This window comes from Oncorhynchus nerka, linkage group LG12 (genome assembly GCF_034236695.1).
Source record: "Oncorhynchus nerka isolate Pitt River linkage group LG12, Oner_Uvic_2.0, whole genome shotgun sequence".
NCBI lineage: Eukaryota > Metazoa > Chordata > Actinopteri > Salmoniformes > Salmonidae > Oncorhynchus > Oncorhynchus nerka.
In genome coordinates this window covers 82,950,825-82,972,943 of record NC_088407.1, presented here as the reverse complement: position 1 = coordinate 82,972,943, position 22,119 = coordinate 82,950,825, and the positions used below count along the sequence as shown (strand labels likewise).

Genomic DNA, 22,119 nt, shown 5'->3' with positions numbered 1-22,119 from the left:
CTCTCCATCTCTCTCTCTTACTCTCCATCTTTCCCTCTTGCTCTCCATCTCTCTCCCCCTTGCTCTCCATCTCTCCCCCTTGCTCTCCATCTCTCTCCCCCTTGCTCTCCATCTCTCTCTCTTAATCTCCATCTCTCCCCCTTGCTCTCCATCTCTCCCTCTTACTCTCCATCTCTCCCTCTTGCTCTCCATCTCTCCTCTTACTCTCCATCTCTCCCTCTTGCTCTCCATCTCTCCCCCTTGCTCTCCATCTCTCTCCCTCTTGCTCTCCATCTCTCCCTCTTGCTCTCCATCTCTCCCTCTTGCTCTCCATCTCTCCCTCTTGCTCTCCATCTCTCCCTCTTGCTCTCCATCTCTCCCTCTTGCGCTCCATCTCTCCCTCTTGCTCTCCATCTCTCCCCCTTGCTCTACATCTCTCTCCCTCTTGCTCTCCATCTCTCCCTCTTGCTCTCCATCTCTCCCCCTTGCTCTACATCTCTCTCCCTCTTGCTCTCCATCTCTCCCTCTTGCTCTCCATCTCTCCCTCTTGCTCTCCATCTCTCCCTCTTACTCTCCATCTCTCCCTCTTGCTCTCCATCTCTCCCTCTTGCTCTCCATCTCTCCCTCTTGCTCCCTCATGCTCTTCATCTCTCCCTCTTGCTCTCCATCTCTCCCTCTTGCTCTCCATCTCTCCCTCTTGCTCTCCATCTCTCTCCTCTTGCTCTCCATCTCTCTCCCCCTTGCTCTCCATCTCTCTCCCTCTTGCTCTCCATCTCTCTCCCCCTTGCTCTCCATCTCTCCTTCTTGCTCTCCATCTCTCTCCCCCTTGCTCTCCATCTCTCTCCCCCTTGCTCTCCATCTCTCCCTCTTGCTCTCCATCTCTCCCTCTTCCCTCTTGCTCTCCATCTCTCCCTCTTACTCTCCATCTCTCCCTCTTGCTCTCCATCTCCCCTTGCTCTCCATCTCTCTCCCTCTTGCTCTCCATCTCTCCCTCTTGCTCTCCATCTCTCCCTCTTGCTCTCCATCTCTCCCTCTTGCTCTCCATCTCTCTCCCTCTTGCTCTCCATCTCTCCTCTTGCGCTCCATCTCTCCCTCTTGCTCTCCATCTCTCCCCCTTGCTCTACATCTCTCTCCCTCTTGCTCTCCATCTCTCCCTCTTGCTCTCCATCTCTCCCCTTGCTCTACATCTCTCTCCCTCTTGCTCTCCATCTCTCCCTCTTGCTCTCCATCTCTCCCTCTTGCTCTCCATCTCTCCCTCTTGCTCTCCATCTCTCCCTCTTACTCTCCATCTCTCCCTCTTGCTCTCCATCTCTCCCTCTTGCTCTCCATCTCTCCCTCTTGCTCCCTCATGCTCTTCATCTCTCCCTCTTGCTCTCCATCTCTCCCTCTTGCTCTCCATCTCTCCCTCTTGCTCTCCATCTCTCTCCTCTTGCTCTCCATCTCTCTCCCCCTTGCTCTCCATCTCTCTCCCTCTTGCTCTCCATCTCTCTCCCCCTTGCTCTCCATCTCTCCTTCTTGCTCTCCATCTCTCTCCCCCTTGCTCTCCATCTCTCTCCCCCTTGCTCTCCATCTCTCCCTCTTGCTCTCCATCTCTCCCTCTTGCGCTCCATCTCTCCCTCTTGCTCTCCATCTCTCTCCTCCTTACTCTCCATCTCTCCCTCTTGCTCTCCATCTCTCCCTCTTGCTCTCCATCTCTCCCTCTTGCTCTCCATCTCTCCCTCTTGCTCTCCATCTCTCTCTCTTACTCTCCATCTTTCCCTCTTGCTCTCCATCTCTCTCCCCTTGCTCTCCATCTCTCCCCCTTGCTCTCCATCTCTCTCCCCTTGCTCTCCATCTCTCTCCCTCTTGCTCTCCATCTCTCCCCTTGCTCTCCATCTCTCTCCCCTTGCTCTCCATCTCTCTCCCTTGCTCTCCATCTCTCTCCCTCTTGCTCTCCATCTCTCTCCCCTTGCTCTCCATCTCTCCCTCCCCTTGCTCTCAATCTCTCTCCCCTTGCTCTCCATCTCTCTCCCTCTTGCTCTCCATCTTTCTCCCCCTTGCTCTACATCTCTCTCCCCCTTGCTCTCCATCTCTCTCCCCTTGCTCTCCATCTCTCTCCCCCTTGCTCTCCATCTCTCCCTCTTGCTCTCCATCTCTCCCTCTTGCGCTCCATCTCTCCCTCTTGCTCTACATCTCTCTCCCTCTTGCTCTCCATCTCTCCTCTTGCGCTCCATCTCTCCCTCTTGCTCTCCATCTCTCCCTCTTGCTCTCCATCTCTCCCTCTTGCTCTCCATCTCTCTCTCTTACTCTCCATCTTTCCCTCTTGCTCTCCATCTCTCTCTCCCCCTTGCTCTCCATCTCTCCCCTTGCTCTCCATCTCTCTCCCCCTTGCTCTCCATCTCTCTCTCTTAATCTCCATCTCTCCCCCTTGCTCTCCATCTCTCCCTCTTACTCTCCATCTCTCCCTCTTGCTCTCCATCTCTCTCTCTTACTCTCCATCTCTCCCTCTTGCTCTCCATCTCTCCCCCTTGCTCTCCATCTCTCTCCCTCTTGCTCTCCATCTCTCCCTCTTGCTCTCCATCTCTCCCTCTTGCTCTCCATCTCTCCCTCTTGCTCTCCATCTCTCCCTCTTGCTCTCCATCTCTCCCTCTTGCTCTCCATCTCTCCCTCTTGCTCTCCATCTCTCCCTCTTGCTCTCCATCTCTCCCTCTTGCTCTCCATCTCTCCCTCTTGCGCTCCATCTCTCCCTCTTGCTCTCCATCTCTCCCCCTTGCTCTACATCTCTCTCCCTCTTGCTCTCCATCTCTCCCTCTTGCTCTCCATCTCTCCCCCTTGCTCTACATCTCTCTCCCTCTTGCTCTCCATCTCTCCCTCTTGCTCTCCATCTCTCCCTCTTGCTCTCCATCTCTCCCTCTTGCTCTCCATCTCTCCCTCTTGCTCTCCATCTCTCCCTCTTGCTCTCCATCTCTCCCTCTTGCTCCCTCATGCTCTTCATCTCTCCCTCTTGCTCTCCATCTCTCCCTCTTGCTCTCCATCTCTCCCTCTTGATCTCCATCTCTCCCCCCTTGATCTCCATCTCTCCCTCCTGCTCTCCATCTCTCCCTCTTACTCTCTATCTCTCCCTCTTGCTCTCATTCTCTCCCTCTTTCTCTCCATCTCTCCCTCTTGCTCTCCATCTCTGCTTCTTTCCCTCTTGCTTTCCATCTCTCCCTCCTGCTCTCCATCTCTCCCTCCTGTCTTTGGTCAGACTTTTTGGGGAAAGTCCAGATAGAACATATGTGGATTCTCTACAGATGGTCATACTAACAAGAAAATATCTGTTGATAAGCGACTGCTTGCTAAGGTGATGGTTTGGGTTAGAAATAGGTTTAGGGCTAGGGTACGGGTTACGTTTAGGGTTAGAATAAGGGCTGGGTAAGGGTTAAGTTTAGGGTTAGAATAATGGTTAGAATAAGGGTTAAGTTTAGGGTTAGAATAATGGTTAGGGATAGGGTTAAGTTTAGGGTTAGAATAAGGGTTAGGGTAAGGGTTAAGTTTAGGGTTAGAATAATGCTTAGGGCTGGGGTACGGGTTAAGATTAGGGTTAGAATAAGGGTTAGGGTAAGGGTTAAGTTTAGGGTTCGAATAAGGGCTGGGTAAGGGTTAAGTTTAGGGTTAGAATAAGGGTTAGGGTAAAGGTTAAGTTTAGGGTTAGAATAATGGTTAGGGTAAAGGTTAAGTTTAGGGTTAGATTAAGGGTTAGGGCTGGGGTAAGGTTTAAGTTTAGGGTTAGAATAAGTGCTGGGGTAAGAGGTGAGTTTAGGGTTAGAATAAGTGCTGGGGTAAGGGTTGAGTTTAGGGTTAGAATAAGGGTTAGGGCTAGGGTAAGGGTTAAGTTTAGGGTTAAAATAAGGGTTAGGGCTGGGGTAAGGGTTAAGTTTAGGGTTACAATAAGGGTTAGGGCTGGGGTAAGGGTTAAGTTTAGGGTTAAAATAAGTGTGGGGTAAGGGTTGAGATTAGGGTTAGAATAAGGGTTAGGGCTAGGGTAAGGGTTAAGTTTAGGGTTAAAATAAGGGTTAGGGCTGGGGTAAGGGTTAAGTTTAGGGTTAAAATAAGGGTTTCTTTCTCTCATCTTGTTCTGTCTATGCTGTTTCCCTTCCTTACGTGACCAAAGCAAGTGAAATAGATAATAAACACAATTGAAATAAACAATACAAAAATGTACAATAAACATTATGCTCACAAAAGTTCAAATAGTTAAAGTACAAAAGGGAAAATGGTGTTTGTTTTTCACTGGTTGCCCTTTTCTTGTGGCAACAGGTCACAAATATTGCTGTTGTGATGGCACTCTGGTATTTCACCCAGTAGATATGGGAGTTTATCAAAATTGGATTCTTTGTGGGTCGGTGTAATCTGAGGGAAATATGTGTCTCTATGGTCATACATTTGGCAGGAGGCTAGGAAGTGTAGCTCAGTTTCTACCTCATTTTGTGGGCAGTGTGCACATAGCCTGTTTTCTCTTGAGCCATCTCCCTCTCTCTCTCTCTCTCTCTCTCTCTCTCTCTCTCTCTCTCTCTCTCTTCTGTCTCTCTCTCTTCTGTCTCTCTCCCCATCTCTCTCTCTCTCCCGTCTCTCTCTCTCCCCATCTCTCTCTCCCTGTCTCTTTCTCTCTCTCTCTCTCTCTCTCTCTCTCACTTTGTCCTTCTCTTTTTCACTATCTCTTTCTCCCTGTCTCTCTTTTTCTCCTTATTCCCCCTCTCTCTGTCACCCATCAGACTGCAGTGTAGCGTATTGTCTCTCTTTCTCTCTCTCTCTCTCTCTCTCTCTCTCTCTCTCTCTCTCTCGCTCTCTCTGTCTGTCTCTCCTATCAATTCAATTCAATTCAAGGGGCTTTATTGACATGGGAAACATGTGTTAACATTGCCAAAGCAAGTGAGGTAGATAATATACAAAAGTTAAATAAACAATAAAAATTAACATTAAACATTACACATACAGAAGTTTCAAAACAATAAAGACATTACAAATGTCATATTACGTATATATACAGTGTTGTAATGATGTACAAATGGTTAAGGGTACACAAAGGATAATAAATAAGCATATCTGTCTCTATTTCTCTCTCTCTTTCCCCGTCTCTCTCGATCTCCCTGTCTCTCTCCCCGTCTCTTTCGATCTCCCCGTCTCTCTCCCCGTCTCTCGATCTCCCTGTCTCTCTCCCCGTCTCTCTCGATCTCCCCGTCTCTCTCCCCGTCTCTCTCGATCTCCCTGTCTCTCTCCCCGTCTCTCTCGATCTCCCCGTCTCTCTCCCCGTCTCTCTCGATCTCCCTGTCTCTCTCCCCCGTCTCTCTCCCGTCTCTCTCGATCTCTCTCCCCGTCTCTCTCGATCTCTCCTGTCTCTCTCCCCGTCTCGTCTCTCCCCGATCTCCCCGTCCCTCTCTCCCCTGTCTCTCTCCCCGTCTCTCTCTCCCCGTCTCTCTCGATCTCCCTGTCTCTCTCCCCCCGTCTCTCTCGATCTCCCGTCTCTCTCCCCGTCTCTTTTCTCCCGTCTCTCTCCCCGTCTCTCTCGATCTCCCCGTCTCTCTCTCCCGTCTCTCTCCCCGTCTCTCCCCGTCTCTCGTCTCTCGATCTCCGTCTCTCTCCCCGTCTCTCTCGATCTCCCCGTCTCTCTCCCCGTCTCTCTCCCTGTCTCTCTCCCCGTCTCTCTCGATCTCCCTGTCTCTCTCGATGTCCCCGTCTCTCTCCCCGTCTCTCTCGATCTCCCCGTCTCTCTCCCCGTCTCTCTCGATCTCCCCGTCTCTCTCCCCGTCTCTCTCGATCTCCCCGTCCCGTCTCTCTCTCTCTCCCCGTCGATATCCCTGTCTCTCCTGTCTCTCTCCCCGTCTCTCTCGATCTCCCTGTCCTGTCTCTCTCGATCTCCCCGTCTCCGTCTCCCTCTCTCCCTGTCTCTCTCCCCGCTCTCTCTCTCCCTGTCTCTCTCTCCCCGATCTCCCTGTCTCTCTCGATCTCTCCTGTCTCTCTCGATCTCCCCGTCTCTCTCCCCGTCTCTCTCGATCTCCCCGTCTCTCTCCCCATCTCTCTCGATCTCCCCGTCTCCTCTCTCTCCCATCTTTCTCTCTTTCACCCTCTCTCTCTCTCTTTCTCCCTGACTCTCTCTTTTTCTCTCCTGTCAAACTACCCCCCTTCTCCCCCTCTCTCTGTCACCCTGCATTGTAGCGTATTGGGGAGTATGGACTCTGCTTCCACTATGTGGTTGTTGGTGACTCTGCAGTCTCTCTCCCCCAGCACATCTGAGAATCACAGAGGACATTTTAAGGGCATGTAGCATCTTACGGAGACACAAACAGACATAAATAAATAAGAGACCTTTAGAGATCAGACGTGGTTCCTAACCACTGCAGAGGTAGCCATAAGAGACAAACATCTCACTAACGTCTCACTGTTTTTTATGAAATGGAGCTGCATTCATCCGTATTCAATTGTCTTGGAATCAGAGTCTGATTTGAAGTAATTTACTGTGATGAACATTGTCGGTGGGGTTTACGATTTGAATCCCAGACTATTTTATCAATGTATTTCTCTCAGTTGATGTCAATCAGTGATGATTATTTGTGGCACAGCGCCCACAGAGGACCAAATATGATAAATGTGTGTGTCTCCACACACACATATATGCACACGCACGCACGCACACACGCACGCACGCACACACGCACGCACGCACGCACGCACGCACGCACGCACGCACACACACACACACACACACACACACACACACACACACACACACACACACACACACACATACCACTGCCATGTTGATATCCAGAAGTAGCACGGGACTATTGATTTGAATGGGAGCTGATGAGTGTTCGCCCAGTGATGTAGTCGAGTCACTAAACCTCGAGTCCTGGTTCAAGTCCCAAGTCCCCTATGGCTGAAGTCTGAGTCCCAGTGCTTGAGTCCTGGTTCAATAGGTCCACATTAACTCAAAATAAAATTATTTACCCACTCAGAAATAGTCTGGTGACAAGAGGAATTTAGTAACAAGAAATTGTTTGCAATAACTTGTCCTTTTTTTTCTGTGCCACAAAATTATGTAGGCTGGTAATGTTACCATGGCTACATTCAGTAGGCTACTGGTAATGTTAGCATGGCTACATTCAGTAGGCTACTGGTAATGTTACCATGGCTACATTCAGTAGGCTACTGGTAATGTTACCATGGCTACATTCAGTAGGCTACTGGTAATGTTACCATGGCTACATTCAGTAGGCTACTGGTAATGTTACCATGGCTACGTTCATTAGGCTACTGGTAATGTTACCATGGCCACTTTCAGTAGGCTACTGCTTCTTCTGTTGGCACTCCAAAATGTCCCATAAACATCACAAATGGTCCTTTTGATCAATAAATTGCTTCTTTATATCGCCAAAATGTCAATTTATTTGGCGCGTTTGATTCAGAAAAACACCGGTTCTAACTCGCCCAACATGCAAAGTATCTAATAAGTTACCTGTAAACTTGGTCCAAACATTTCAAACATCGTTCCTAATCCAACTTGATGTATCCTAAAATTTAAATAATCGAAAAAATGTAAGACGGGTGTCGTGGAAATTTCCTGTATTACCAAATCATGAGAGAGCAAACCGCACACAAGTCAGAGTTATCATAAAGTCCATCTTTAATTATATGAGCTTCACCATAGCCCTGTGACTCTCAGATCAATTCAGTGTCTATAAATGAATTCTCTGAGAGTGCTTACAAAACAGTCCTTAGTATCATTTATAGCCAAGACACACCCATCAAAACTCACATGATGAATAACAGATCTTAGGAACATTATACAAATAACCTTTTACCAGAAAAAGGAGTATCCCATAATTTATAGCATTAGCTATAAATTATCGTTCAGTTTGGTCTCCTAAACCAAAGCTCTTATTTCGTTCTTGGTACCACTTAGAACCAAAAACATTACCTCATCAAATGGCATATATCAAATACACCCCCTCCTTCACAAGCTTACAGAGAGACGTGACTGGCACACAGACATTGTGGAGCCACCTAACTCGTTCCCCATTAATCACACCATCCCTTCACATGGTTTAGGAATAGTTTACAGACACATTCACAGATAAGACAAACCCGACCTCTCCCCTCTCTGGGCCCAAGTAACTTTCCCACATAAGCATACTTATACAAATTAATAAAACATCTTATTATAAATGTTACCTAAAGGATTCTGATTCTGCCACAACACGGGAAATGCTGTGCTCAATACCGGACGAAAACAAAGCGAAGCACGTTCCAGGTCGCGCGCACCAAAACATTGGAGTTCACTTGGAGTGACACATGGAAATAACAGGGCTACTTCTTCCTTTCTCAAAGGAAAAACATCAACCAATTTCTAAAGACTGTTGACATCTAGTGGAAGCCATAGGAACTTCAAACAGATTTCTATTAAAAAGGGATTGCCATAGAAATGTAATGGAAAACCGATTGAGCTCAAAAATATTTTTCCCTGGATGGATTGTGCTCGGGGTTTCGCCTGCCAAATCAGTTCTGTTATATTCACAGACATTATTCAAACAGTTTTAGAAACTTCAGAGTGTCTTCAACAAAATGTACTAATAATATACATATGCTTCTGGGCCTGGGCCTGAGTAGCAGGCAGTTTACTTTGGGAACGCTTTTCATCCCGGATGTGAAAATACTGCCCCTAGCCCAAAGAGGTTTTAATGTGAGTCTGGAAGGAGAGATTACAGTCTAACCAGATACCTAGGTATTTGTAGTTGTCCACATATTCTAGGTCAGAACCATCCAGAGTAGTGATGCTGGACGGGCGGGAAGGTACGAGCAACGATCGGATGAAGAGAATTAATTTAGTTTTACTTGCATTTAAGAGCCACGGAAGGAGAGTTGTATGGCATGGAAGCTCGTCTGGAGGTTAGTTAACACAATGTCCATATAGGGCCAGAAGTATACAGAATGGTGTCGTCTGCGTAGAGGTGGATCAGAGACTCACCAGCAGCAAGAGCGACCTCATTGATGTATACAGAGAAGAGAGTCGGTCCAAGAATTTAACCCTGTGGCACCCCCATAGAGACTGCCAGAGGTCCATACAACAGTCCCTCCGATTTGACACACTGAACTGCATCAGAGAAGTAGTTGGTGAACCAGGCGAGGCAGTCATTTGAGAAACTAAGGCTGTTGAGTCTGCTGATAAGAATGCGGTGATTGACAGAGTAGAAAGCCTTTTGCCACGTCGATGAATACAGCTGCACAGTATTGTCTCTTATCGATGGTGGTTATGATAGTGTAGCGTCATAGAACCCTTACCTTCTAATAACTCTTGTGTAGCTTGTGAGCGTCATAGGTTTTCATAGATCGCTTTTAATAATTTCTAGCTCAAAACATTCCAACTCTACAGACGTTTGTGTATGGAAGACCCGACTCCTTCGGGATCCGCCCTTGTCTCACTAACGCTGGTGTAGCTCAGCCCTTGTTGAACAAACAGGCATCATGTAGAAGGAAAACAAATAATCCGATGGTACAACCTAAAAGTCTGTAGCGCAAACACACAATGTTTAAAAGGGGTTAGAACTCCAACCGCTCCGGCGAAACGGTGGGTTAATGGTCCTGTCCGCAAGTAGTTTTTGAAATTGTTTATAAATGTCAAATGTGTCCCGCCAATGCTTAGTAGAAATAAATAAATGTGGCGCCGGTTATTATGAGTCATATCTTTTGAATGGTAATCTCCATGAATGGTAACATGGTAATAACCTGACTATGAAATACAGTGGGGAAAGTGGGAGTGTTGAGCGAGACTACTTTTCAATAATCAAGGGAGAGAAAAACATAGCTAGACTGTTGTTTTACTGTTAAACTCAATGCTGCTATTGTCTTTAATATTGTAAAGCAAAGGGTAGCTAACTAGAAGGCTTGTGGTGAGTGGCTAGACACGGGGAAGCAAGAACATCGCCTGCGCGATGTGCACAATCAGAGGTGGAGCCCGGAGTGGATCCTGTCTGCCTGCACTCATTGCTTGCTCCCTGCAGCTCACCAGCTAATGTAGGCTGTGTGTGAAGGAGTTTGACTCGTCCTTCCCACAGCTGAACAGACCTGCGCTGTGCATCTGTGCTGCTAATATTAATAGTGTTTATCATTGAAAAGCTCTCATTCTCTCCAAAAACTCTTTTCCAGTTCATTTAGTAGTCAGATTTTAGTCATATAGATCATTTAGTCGTGTTTCGTTTTAGTAAACTGAAATAAAAAATAAAAAACATTTGCTTATGGTCTCGTCAATTGCCACTGCAAAAATATGTTAGACAAAATATTTTAGTCGCTACTTTTGATGACTAAATTAACATTGACACACATGGTCAACAGGACAAAGGAGTCTTTGGGAACAGTAGAGTCTAGTTGTCATGGCGTCTATTGGCTGACTCAGGGGAGACTGACAGTATAATGAACATGGATTGGTTCTTAATTAATCTATGGCAATTATTTTCATTACTGGAGAGCACATTGGCAGCATTTGTCCTTAACACAGAACAGGTAAACTGAATAGATATCTCGGAGAGGCTGACACACACAGATATGCACGCTCACAGATACATACACACAGACACACACACGCTCACACACACAGACACACACACCCCCACAGACACACACAGACACACACAGACACACCCTCACACACACACACAGACACACACTCACACACGCACACGCACACGCACAGACACACACGCACACACACACACACAAAAAGACAGACACTTACATGCTCACAGACATTCAGCTCATCTCAATATAATCAGATAGTTCTAAATTATTGGTTAAAAGTCACAACACTATTCCTCTGTCACCCAATCACATTCTCAGATCCATGCTCCAGCTTCCTGATTAAGCATTCCTTCCTGGTCTACTTCATCATCGATAGGTTAATTGACATTCCATCTGACCTAAGGTCGATGTCCGTGGTCCCGCAGAAATGTAAATTGCATTTTTTTTTTTTAAATCCCCCCAAAATCCCTGTCAGTTTAAACTAGAGAAATTTGCCTTTTTGAATTAGATGCATCTTTATCCACCGATGTTGCACTTCCTCGTCTGCGGTGAAAGGTGACAGAGCTAGAGTGGTGTTTGTCAGACCATGAGACATCCCGAAAAATCGGTCTTCTCACAAAATCTTCTGTGGCGTCCGAACGGTTTGGCCTACAGAACTATTGAGACTCTCACAAACATGTACGTGTCGGTTGTTTTTCTATCGGACATCCGCATGCCTCACAGGACTCGTCTGAAGGTCCCCTGGTACTAGTTGTTTTTCTGTAGGACATCCGCCTCACAGGACTCGTCTGAAGGTCCCCTGGTACTAGTTGTTTTTCTATAGGACATCCGCATGCCTCACAGGACTCGTCTGAAGGTCCCCTGGTACTAGTTGTTTTTCTATAGGACATCCGCCTCACAGGACTCGTCTGAAGGTCCCCTGGTACTAGTTGTTTTTCTATAGGACATCCGCCTCACAGGACTCGTCTGAAGGTCCCCTGGTACTAGTTGTTTTTCTATAGGACATCCGCCTCACAGGACTCGTCTGAAGGTCCCCTGGTACTAGTTGTTTTTCTATAGGACATCCGCCTCACAGGACTCGTCTGAAGGTCCCCTGGTACTAGTTGTTTTTCTATAGGCCATCCGCCTCACAGGACTCGTCTGAAGGTCCCCTGGTACTAGTTGTTTTTCTATAGGACATCCGCCTCACAGGACTCGTCTGAAGGTCCCCTGGTACTAGTTGTTTTTCTATAGGACATCCGCATGCCTCACAGGACTCGTCTGAAGGTCCCCTGGTACTAGTTGTTTTTCTATAGGACATCCGCCTCACAGGACTCGTCTGAAGGTCCCCTGGTACTAGTTGTTTTTCATATAGGACATACCGACATGCCTCACAGGACTCGTCTGAAGGTCCCCTGGTACTAGTTGTTTTTCTATCGGACATCCGCCTCACAGGACTCGTCTGAAGGTCCCCTGGTACTAGTTGTTTTTCTATAGGACATCCGCCTCACAGGACCCGTCTGAAGGTCCCCTGGTACTAGTTGTTTTTCTATAGGACATCCGCATGCCTCACAGGACCCGTCTGAAGGTCCCCTGGTACTAGTTGTTTTTCTATAGGACATCCGCCTCACAGGACTCGTCTGAAGGTCCCCTGGTACTAGTTGTTTTTCTATAGGACAGGACAGGATCCTGAAGGTCCCCTGGTACACAGGACATCCGCCTCACAGGACTCTGAAGGTCCCTGGTACTAGTTGTTTTTCTATAGGACATCCGCCTCACAGGACCCGTCTGAAGGTCCCCTGGTACTAGTTGTTTTTCTATAGGACATCCGCATGCCTCACAGGACTCGTCTGAAGGTCCCCTGGTACTAGTTGTTTTAGGACATCTCACAGGACTCGTCTGAAGGTCCCCTGGTACTAGTTGTTTTTCCGACATGCCTCACAGGACCGTCTGAAGGTCCCTGACTAGTTGTTTTTCCATCCTGGTACTAGGTCCCCTGTACTAGTTTTTATAGGACATCCGCCTCACAGGACCCGTCTGAAGGTCCCCTGGTACTAGTTGTTTTTCTATAGGACATCCGCCTCACAGGAGGACTCGTTTTTTTATAGGACTGAAGGTCCCCTGGTACTAGTTGTTTTTCTATAGGACAGGACAGGATCCGCCTCACAGGACTCGTCTGAAGGTCCCCTGGTACTAGTTGTTTTTCTATAGGACATCCGCCTCACAGGACTCGTCTGAAGGTCCCCTGGTACTAGTTGTTTTTCTATAGGACATCCGCATGCCTCACAGGACTCGTCTGAAGGTCCCCTGGTACTAGTTGTTTTTCTATAGGACATCCGCATGCCTCACAGGACCCGTCTGAAGGTCCCCTGGTACTAGTTGTTTTTCTATAGGACATCCGCATGCCTCACAGGACCCGTCTGAAGGTCCCCTGGTACTAGTTGTTTTTCTATAGGACATCCGCCTCACAGGACTCGTCTGAAGGTCCCCTGGTACTAGTTGTTTTTCTATAGGACATCCGCCTCACAGGACTCGTCTGAAGGTCCCCTGGTACTAGTTGTTTTTCTATAGGACATCCGCCTCACAGGACTCGTCTGAAGGTCCCCTGGTACTAGTTGTTTTCTATAGGACATCCGCCTCACAGGACTCGTCTGAAGGTCCCCTGGTACTAGTTGTTTTTCTATAGGACATCCGCATGCCTCACAGGACTCGTCTGAAGGTCCCCTGGTACTAGTTGTTTTTCTATAGGACATCCGCATGCCTCACAGGACCCGTCTGAAGGTCCCCTGGTACTAGTTGTTTTTCTATAGGACATCCGCATGCCTCACAGGACTCGTCTGAAGGTCCCCTGGTACTAGTTGTTTTTCTATAGGACATCCGCATGCCTCACAGGACTCGTCTGAAGGTCCCCTGGTACTAGTTGTTTTTCTATAGGACATCCGCCTCACAGGACTCGTCTGAAGGTCCCCTAGGTACATCCGCCTCACAGGACTCGTCTGAAGGTCCCCTGGTACTAGTTGTTTTTCTATCGGACATCCGCCTCACAGGACTCGTCTGAAGGTCCCCTGGTACTAGTTGTTTTTCTATAGGACATCCGCCTCACAGGACTCGTCTGAAGGTCCACTGGTACTAGTTGTTTTTTTATAGGACATCCGCATGCCTCACAGGACTCGTCTGAAGGTCCCCTGGTACTAGTTGTTTTTCTATAGGACATCCGCCTCACAGGACTCATCTGAAGGTCCCCTGGTACTAGTTGTTTTCTATAGGACATCCGCCTCACAGGACTCGTCTGAAGGTCCCCTGGTACTAGTTGTTTTTCTATAGGACATCCGCATGCCTCACAGGACTCGTCTGAAGGTCCCCTGGTACTAGTTGTTTTTCTATCGGACATCCGCCTCACAGGACTCGTCTGAAGGTCCCCTGGTACTAGTTGTTTTTCTATAGGACATCCGCCTCACAGGACTCGTCTGAAGGTCCCCTGGTACTAGTTGTTTTTCTATAGGACATCCGCATGCCTCACAGGACTCGTCTGAGGGTCCCCTGGTACCAGTTGTTTTTCTATAGGACATCCGCCTCACAGGACTCGTCTGAAGGTCCCCTGGTACTAGTTGTTTTTCTATAGGACATCCGCCTCACAGGACTCGTCTGAAGGTCCCCTGGTACTAGTTGTTTTTCTATAGGACATCCGCCTCACAGGACTCATCTGAAGGTCCCCTGGTACTAGTTGTTTTTCTATAGGACATCCCCCTCACAGGACTCGTCTGAAGGTCCCCTGGTACTAGTTGTTTTTCTATAGGACATCCGCCTCACAGGACTCGTCTGAAGGTCCCCTGGTACTAGTTGTTTTTCTATAGGACATCCGCCTCACAGGACTCGTCTGAAGGTCCCCTGGTACTAGTTGTTTTTCTATAGGACATCCGCCTCACAGGACTCATCTGAAGGTCCCCTGGTACTAGTTGTTTTTCTATAGGACATCCGCCTCACAGGACTCGTCTGAAGGTCCCCTGGTACTAGTTGTTTTTCTATAGGACATCCGCATGCCTCACAGGACTCGTCTGAAGGTCCCCTGGTACTAGTTGTTTTTCTATAGGACATCCGCCTCACAGGACTCGTCTGAAGGTCCCCTGGTACTAGTTGTTTTTCTATAGGACATCTGCATGCCTCACAGGACTCGTCTGAAGGTCCCCTGGTACTAGTTGTTTTTCTATAGGACATCCGCATGCCTCACAGAACTCGTCTGAAGGTCCCCTGGTACTAGTTGAAAACATGAAAGGAAGTACAGTGCCTTCCGAAATTATTCAGACCCTTTGATGTTTTCCACTTTTTGTTACGTTACAACCTTAACTCTAAAATGGTAAAAAAAAAATACACTGTACCTTATAATGACATCACAATACCCCATAATGACATCACAATATCCCATAATGACATCACAATACCCAATAATGACAAAGAAAAAATCAGGTTTTTCGAAATCTTTGCTAATGTATTAAGAATAAAAACAGAAATACCTCATTTAGATAAGTATTCAGCCCCTATGAGACTTGGAATTGAGGTCAGGTGCATCCAAGAACATGGTGGTCACTCTGACAGAGCTCCAGAGATCCTCTGTGGCGATGGGAGAACCTTCCAGAAGGACAACCATCACTGCAGCACCCCACCTATCAGGCCTTTATGGTATAGTGGCCAGACAGAAGCCATTCCTCAGTAAAAGGTACATGCCGGCCCACTTGGAGTTTGCCAACAGGCACCTAAATTACTCAGACCTGATAAAACTAAGATTGAACTCTTTGGCCTGAATACCAAATGTCCCGTCTGGAGGAAACCTGGAACCATCCCTACGGTGAAGCATGGTGGTGGCAGCAACATGCTGTGGGGATGTTTTTCAGCAGCAGGGACTTAAACCCGATTGAGCACTTCTGGAGAGACCTGAATATAGCTGTGCAGCAACACTCCCTATCCAACCTGACAGAGCTTGAGAGGATCTGCAGAAAAGAATGGGAGAAAATCCCCAAATACAAGCTTGTAGCATCAAACCCACGAAGATGGATGTAATCGCTGCCAAAGGTGCTGCAACAAAGTAAAGGGTCTGAATACTTATATAAATGTGATATTTCCAGTTTTATTTTTAATAAATTAACAAATGCTTTGTCATTATGGGGTATTGTGTGCAGATTGATGACAAAAAAAACTATTGAATCTATTTTAGAATAAGGCTGTAATGTGGCAAAATGTGAAAAAAGTTAAGTGGTCTGGATACTTTCCAACTATATACGGAGACTGTTTAGTGACAAAATTAAGGGGTTAAAACTTCTTAGGGCTGCATCCACAGGTACACCTCCAATTGACTCAAATGATGTCAATTAGCCTATCAGAAGCTTCTAATGCCATGACATTTTTTTATGGGATTTCCCATGCTGTTTAAAACCTCTTTGGGCTGAGATTCAACCGGATCGATATGACAACAGCCAGTGAAAGTGCAGGGCTCCAAATTCAAAACAACAGAAATCTCATAATTGAAATTCCTATAAAACTAATCACTAACCTTTGATGATCTTCATCAGATGACACTCATAAGACTTCATGTTACATAACACATGTATGTTTTGTTTGATAAAGTTAATATTTATATCAAAAATCGGACTTTACATTGGTGCATTATGTTCACTAGTTCCAAAAACATCCAGTGATTTTGCATAGCCACATCAATTCAACAGAAATACTCATCATAAATGTAGATGAAAATACAAGTTAAACACATGGAATTATAGATATACCTCTCCTTAATGCAACCGCTATGTCAGATTTCAAGAAAACTTTACGGAAAAAGCAAACCATGCAATAATCTGAGAGGGTGCTCAGAAAATAAATAAAATTATCCGCCATATTGGAGTCAACAGAAATCATAAATCACATTATAAATATTCCCTTAGCTTTGATGATCTTCATCAGAATGGACTCCCAGGAATCCTAGTTCCACAATAAATGCTTGTTTTGTTCAATAATGTCCATTATTTATGTCCAAGTAGCTACTTTTTGTTAGCAAGTTTAGTACACAGATCCAAACGCTCGTGCAGGTCCATCCGAACGTCGGACGAAAACTTCAAAAAGTTATATTACAGGTTGTCAAACTAAGTATATAATCAATCTTTAGGGTGTTGTTATCATAAATCTTCAATAATGTTCCAATCTGAGCATTCCTATGTCTGTAGGAAAGCCATGGAACGCAGGTCGCTATCATGTGAATTGCGCGTGACCACCAGCCATTGGCTTTCTGCCAGACACCTGGCTCATTCAGCTCCCATTCAGCCCCACAATACAGTAGAACTCTCATTCAAGTTTCTAAAGACGGTTGACATCTAGTGGAAGCCCTAGGAAGTGCATCCATATCCTACTGTGAATTCAATAGGAGCTGGGTTGAAAATCAACAGATTTCTCACTTCCTGTTTGGATTTCTTCTCAGGTTTCTGCCTGCCAGAAACATCATTCAAACAGTTTTAGAAACTTCGGAGTGTTTCCTATCCAATACTAATAATAATATGCATATATTAGTAACTGGGACTGAGGATCAGGCCATTTACTCTGGGCACCTTTCATCCAAGCTACTCAATACTGCCCCTGCAGCCATAATAAGTTTTAAATACATGTAAAAATATATATATTAATATTGTTTCCTCATCTTTTTCTATATCTCTAAGATTTAGGACAGACACTTCAGAACAAACTTCCCTAAGATTATTTATTTGGGACTATCGGTTCCATGTAGTGAATCTGTTATTAAATGCTTTTTATGGGCGAATAGAAGTAATGCCAAATAAAATTGTTCATCAAATTATTTATTTTCATGTTTATACTTCAAGGGATCTTAAAATTCAAAATCAAATAGCTAAATGATCCTTGGTATGACTTTCTTAAAACAATTCCGTGTAGCTTAAGAGAACCTCCCCGCCCCTGCTTAAACAGGGTTTAGACTCTTATGGGTTAAATCTCTTTGTTGATTCAATTGGTCGAATCACTGGTGGCAGAGCGGCTTTGTCACCTCGTTACTGGCTTTAATTAACACTTTCAGTGAGCCACATGATAGGATAAGCTCTGTGTTTATAATGTATAAACATTGGGGAGGGTCCTTGGTTAATATAACTGGTCTATAATGTTAGAGACATAACATGAACAATAGCAGACAACAGAAAAGAACAGAATAACAACAAATGATATGTATATACTGTACGGTACCAGTCCAAAGTTTGGACGCACCTACTCATTTAAAGGTTTTTCTTTATGTGTACTATTTTCTACATTGTGGAATAATAGTGAAGACATAAAAACTATGAAATAACACACATGGAATCATGTAGTAAGCTGAAAAGTGTTAAAATATATTTTATATTTGAGATTGAGATTTGAGATTCTTCAAAGTAGCCAGCCTTTGGCATGATGACAGCTCTGCACACTCTTGGCGTTCTATCAACCAGCTTCATGATGCAGTCACCTGGAATGCATTTCAATTAACAGGTGTGCCTTGTTAAAAGTTAATTTTCTGGAATTTATTTCCTTTTTAATGCATTTGAGCCAATCAGTTGTGTTGTGACAAGGTAGGGTTGGTATACAGAAGATAGCCCTAATTTGGTAAAAGACCAAGTCCATATTGTAGCAAGAACAGCTCAAATAAGCAAAGAGAAACGACATCATCACTTGATTAAGACATGAAGGTCAGTCAATCCGGAAAATGTCAAGAACTTTGTCAAAATATAGAAAAAGCCTGGAATGAGGTGGGTCAACACTTTTGACTGGTACTGTATATTCACAGATGATTTTATCCAACGTGACTTACAGTCATGCGTGCCTACATTAGATTAAGTAGAAATCGAAAGAGAAAGATTGCCATTATCCATACTCTCCAATCACGTCCTCTCTGCATCCTTTCCTTCATATCAAACAAATGTTAAACCGAGACCAAGGCCTCTTTTTACAAAGTATCTCAGAGCAGGAGTGCTGATCTCGCATCAGGTGCTTTCTCTTAATAATTATGAATTAAAAGGCACAGCTGATCCTAGAGGGGTTTTCCTATGTCCTGAGAGTTTTTCTAAATACTGGCCCAGTTGTGACAAGTGAATGATTGAGGTGAAGGAACTAATCTCAGACTATTGTGAATGAATGAATGAATGAATGAAGTAAATAAGTGTTTTTTTCGGGTCAAATAGCCAGTTGGACTGACACATAAACAAACAATAGAACAATGAAATGATTCACAGTAGCACATCTTCTGGTGTTCTGTGCAGTTCGCACCACAACATATACATTTACGATAGTAGATAAGGTTACCCAAGCAATAATAAAAACCCTCAAGCAGTAAAACTATAAACAAACTCAATACAGATAAATGAAACCTGGTCCGGCACACAGAGAAGATTCAAGTCTGAGACGACACTCAATCTATACCCTTCGCGCTATGTGGGGCGGCAGGTAGCCTAGTGGTTAGAGCTTTGGACTTGTAACTGAGAGGTTGCAAGATTGAATCCCTGAGCTGACAAGATAAAATCTGTCGTTCTGCCCCTGAACAAGGCAGTTAACCCACTGTTCCTAGGCCGTCATTAAAAATAAGATTTTGTTCTTAACTGACGTGCCTAGTTAAATAAAGGTTAAATAAAAAATGTCTGGAATGAAATATGTCATTTAATTATCGATAGCCTTTTGTCTTTTATTCCAGGCCTTATGTAAAAAAAAAACGGAAATACACAGTGAACAAAAATGTCTGTCTCCTCATTGCTCAGCCACATAATGCCAGAGAATACCTGGTGTTTTTTTGCCTGTGGAAGACAACCTGCCACTATGTCTATCATATGAACACTTCACAGTGACACGTCTGTCTGTCTGTCCCTCAGGGCTCTGTAGCTCTGTCAGTTAGTATCAATCTGACAGTCTCTTACTGGGATATTAAACCTCTCTGATCTCTCGTCACACTCAACCAGAGACATGATATCAGGAGGTGTTTCATCTCTCTGTTTCAACTCCATTTAGTTCTTTATCTCTCGCTCTCTTTATATCTCTCTCTATTTTAATATCTCTCTCTTTATATCTCTCTCTATTTTAATATCTCTCTCTTTATATCTCTCTATTTTAACATCTATCTCTTTATCTCTCTCTATTTTAATATCTATCTCTTTATCTCTCTATTTTAATATCTCTCTCTTTATCTCTCTCTATTTTAACATCTATCTCTTTATCTCTCTCTATTTTAATATCTATCTCTTTATCTCTCTCTATTTTAATATCTATCTCTTTATCTCTCTATTTTAATATCTATCTCTTTATATCTCTCTATTTTAACATCTATCTCTTTATCTCTCTCTATTTTAATATCTATCTCTTTATCTCTCTCTATTTTAATCTCTCTATCTCTCTCTATTTTAATATCTCTCTCTTTATCTCTCTCTATTTTAATATCTCTCTCTTTATATCTCTCTATTTTAATATCTCTCTATCTCTCTCTATTTTAATATCTCTCTATCTCTCTCTTCTATTGTCTTCCTCTATCACTTTCCCCTTTTTCACACTCTCTCCCAACAAACTCACACCTTACCACTTTCCTTCTCTCTCCATCTCTCTACCTTTACCTCAATCTTCCACCCCCCCTTCCCATCTCTTCTCCCCCTCTTTCTCTCTCTACTCCCCCTTTTTCTTTCTCTTCTACCTCTCTCTCGCTCATTCTGTCTTCATTGTACCTTGAGGTGTATCCCCACTCGTCTCTCCTCTATCCTATTGCACTTGGTATGATGGGTATAAATGTAGCTTTGGGTAGAGAAGCTGATGGTACATAATAAAATATTGATCGGGATGTAATTGTAGAGTTGCTTTGCCCCTGCGTTGAGGGAGGGTGTGTGTGATTCCCAGGTGGAGTCTTCACAGCTCTGAGGACGAAAGGAGTGTTTGTGTCTATTGGCTGGATGCCAGGAAGCAATACATAGAAAGAGGGGGAGAGAGAGATAGATGGAGAGAGTGGAAGTGAGAGAGAGAGATTATCTACTTCACTTGCTTTGGCAATGTTAACATGTTTCCCATGCCAATAAAGCCCCTTGATTTGAATGAGAGAGAGAGAGAGAGAGAGAGAGAGAGAGAGAGAGAGAGAGAGATCCATCTATCTTAAAGCCATTACTTGTACCTAAGCCATCATCTGTGTGCAAACGAGTCCAGTTGAAAGTGCTATCAGGGAGACCACAGCATGCTGAAGACAGATGTACTGTGAGAGAGAAAACAATACATTGAATGAGTCTCTCCTGAAGAGAGTGATGTGGGGAAACAAGCAATGGGCAAAAGCATGGGGAGCGTGTGTGTGTCTGTATGTGAGCGTGCAAGTGAAAATGTCATGTTGTTATGTTGTGGATTTCTCACCCGAAACAAGATGTGTGACAGCAGATGTTGTGTCTAACACATTTCTATCCTCTCTCTCTCGCTCTCTCTTCCACTCTCTCCCTCTCTCGCTCTGTCTCTGTCTCTCTCTCTGTCTCTCTCTCTGTCTCTGTCTCTCTGTCTCTCTCTCTCTCTGTCTCTGTCTCTCTCTCTGTCTCTCTCTGTCTCTGTCTCTCTGTCTCTCTCTCTCTCTCTCTCTCGCTCTCTCTTCCACTCTCTCCGTCTCTCTCTGTCTCTCTCTCTCTGTCTCTCTCTCTCTCTCTCTGTCTCTGTCTCTGTCTCTGTCTCTGTCTCTGTCTCTCTGTCTCTCTCTCTGTCTCTGTCTCTGTCTCTCTGTCTCTCTCTCTGTCTCTGTCTCTCTGTCTCTCTGTCTCTCTCTCTATCTCTCTGTCTCTCTCTCTCTCTCTTCCGCTCTCTCCCTCTCTCACTCTGTCTCTGTCTCTCTCTCTCTGTCTCTCTCTCTCTCTCTCTCTCTCTGTCTCTCTGTCTCTCTGTCTCTCTGTCTCTGTCTCTCTCTCTGTCTCTGTCTCTCTGTCTCTCTCTCTATCTCTCTATCTCTCTGTCTCTCTGTCTCTCTGTATCTCTCTCCTTCTGTCCCCCCCTCCCCCTTGCTCCTCCCCATGACAGAGGCCTCCATCCTGAGTTATGACGGCAGTATGTACATGAAGGTGGTGATGCCCCAGGTGATGCACACGGAGGCGGAGGACGTGTCTCTGCGTTTCATGTCCCAGCGGGCCTACGGCCTGCTCATGGCCACCACCTCGCGAGACTCGGCCGACACGCTGCGTCTAGAGCTGGACGGGGGCCGGGTCAAGCTCACGGTCAACCTAGGTATCGTATTACACTACCGACGACACCACGTGTTGTAAAACTCTATCTTTCTCTTTTCCTTTACTGTTTACATCTCTCCATTTTTTCACTTTGCCTTTATCATTTTTTTTTGTTGTCATAGTTTGATTTATAGAGTAAAGAACAGCAATCATTTATGGAGTAGTAATTAACAAATATTGATATTTTTGTTTGCATGGACTTTATTGTGATCTGTGTCATAAGATATTGATTGAATAATACTCTTCATCGAAATTACTATACATTTGAACTAATTTTTTTCCATTATTTAAGCTGCTTCATTCTGAAATTGATTGTCACTTAAAAACATGCTATCTGGCCCATCTTTTGAACAGATAAAACACAGCCATTTTCATAGTCCTGACATTGCATTTT

The 22,119-nt window shown here is 45.0% G+C and overlaps 1 protein-coding gene across 1 annotated transcript in view; it reads left to right on the top strand.

Moving 5' to 3' along the window:
* LOC115118574 (neurexin-3a-like) overlaps positions 1-22,119 on the top strand; it is an 824,201-nt gene that overhangs the window by 216,697 nt on the left and 585,385 nt on the right. Inside the window, exon 12 of the mRNA XM_065025866.1 lies at positions 21,523-21,726. Within this exon, the coding sequence (XP_064881938.1) occupies positions 21,523-21,726 (204 nt within the window). The remainder of the gene's footprint in view (positions 1-21,522; positions 21,727-22,119) is intronic.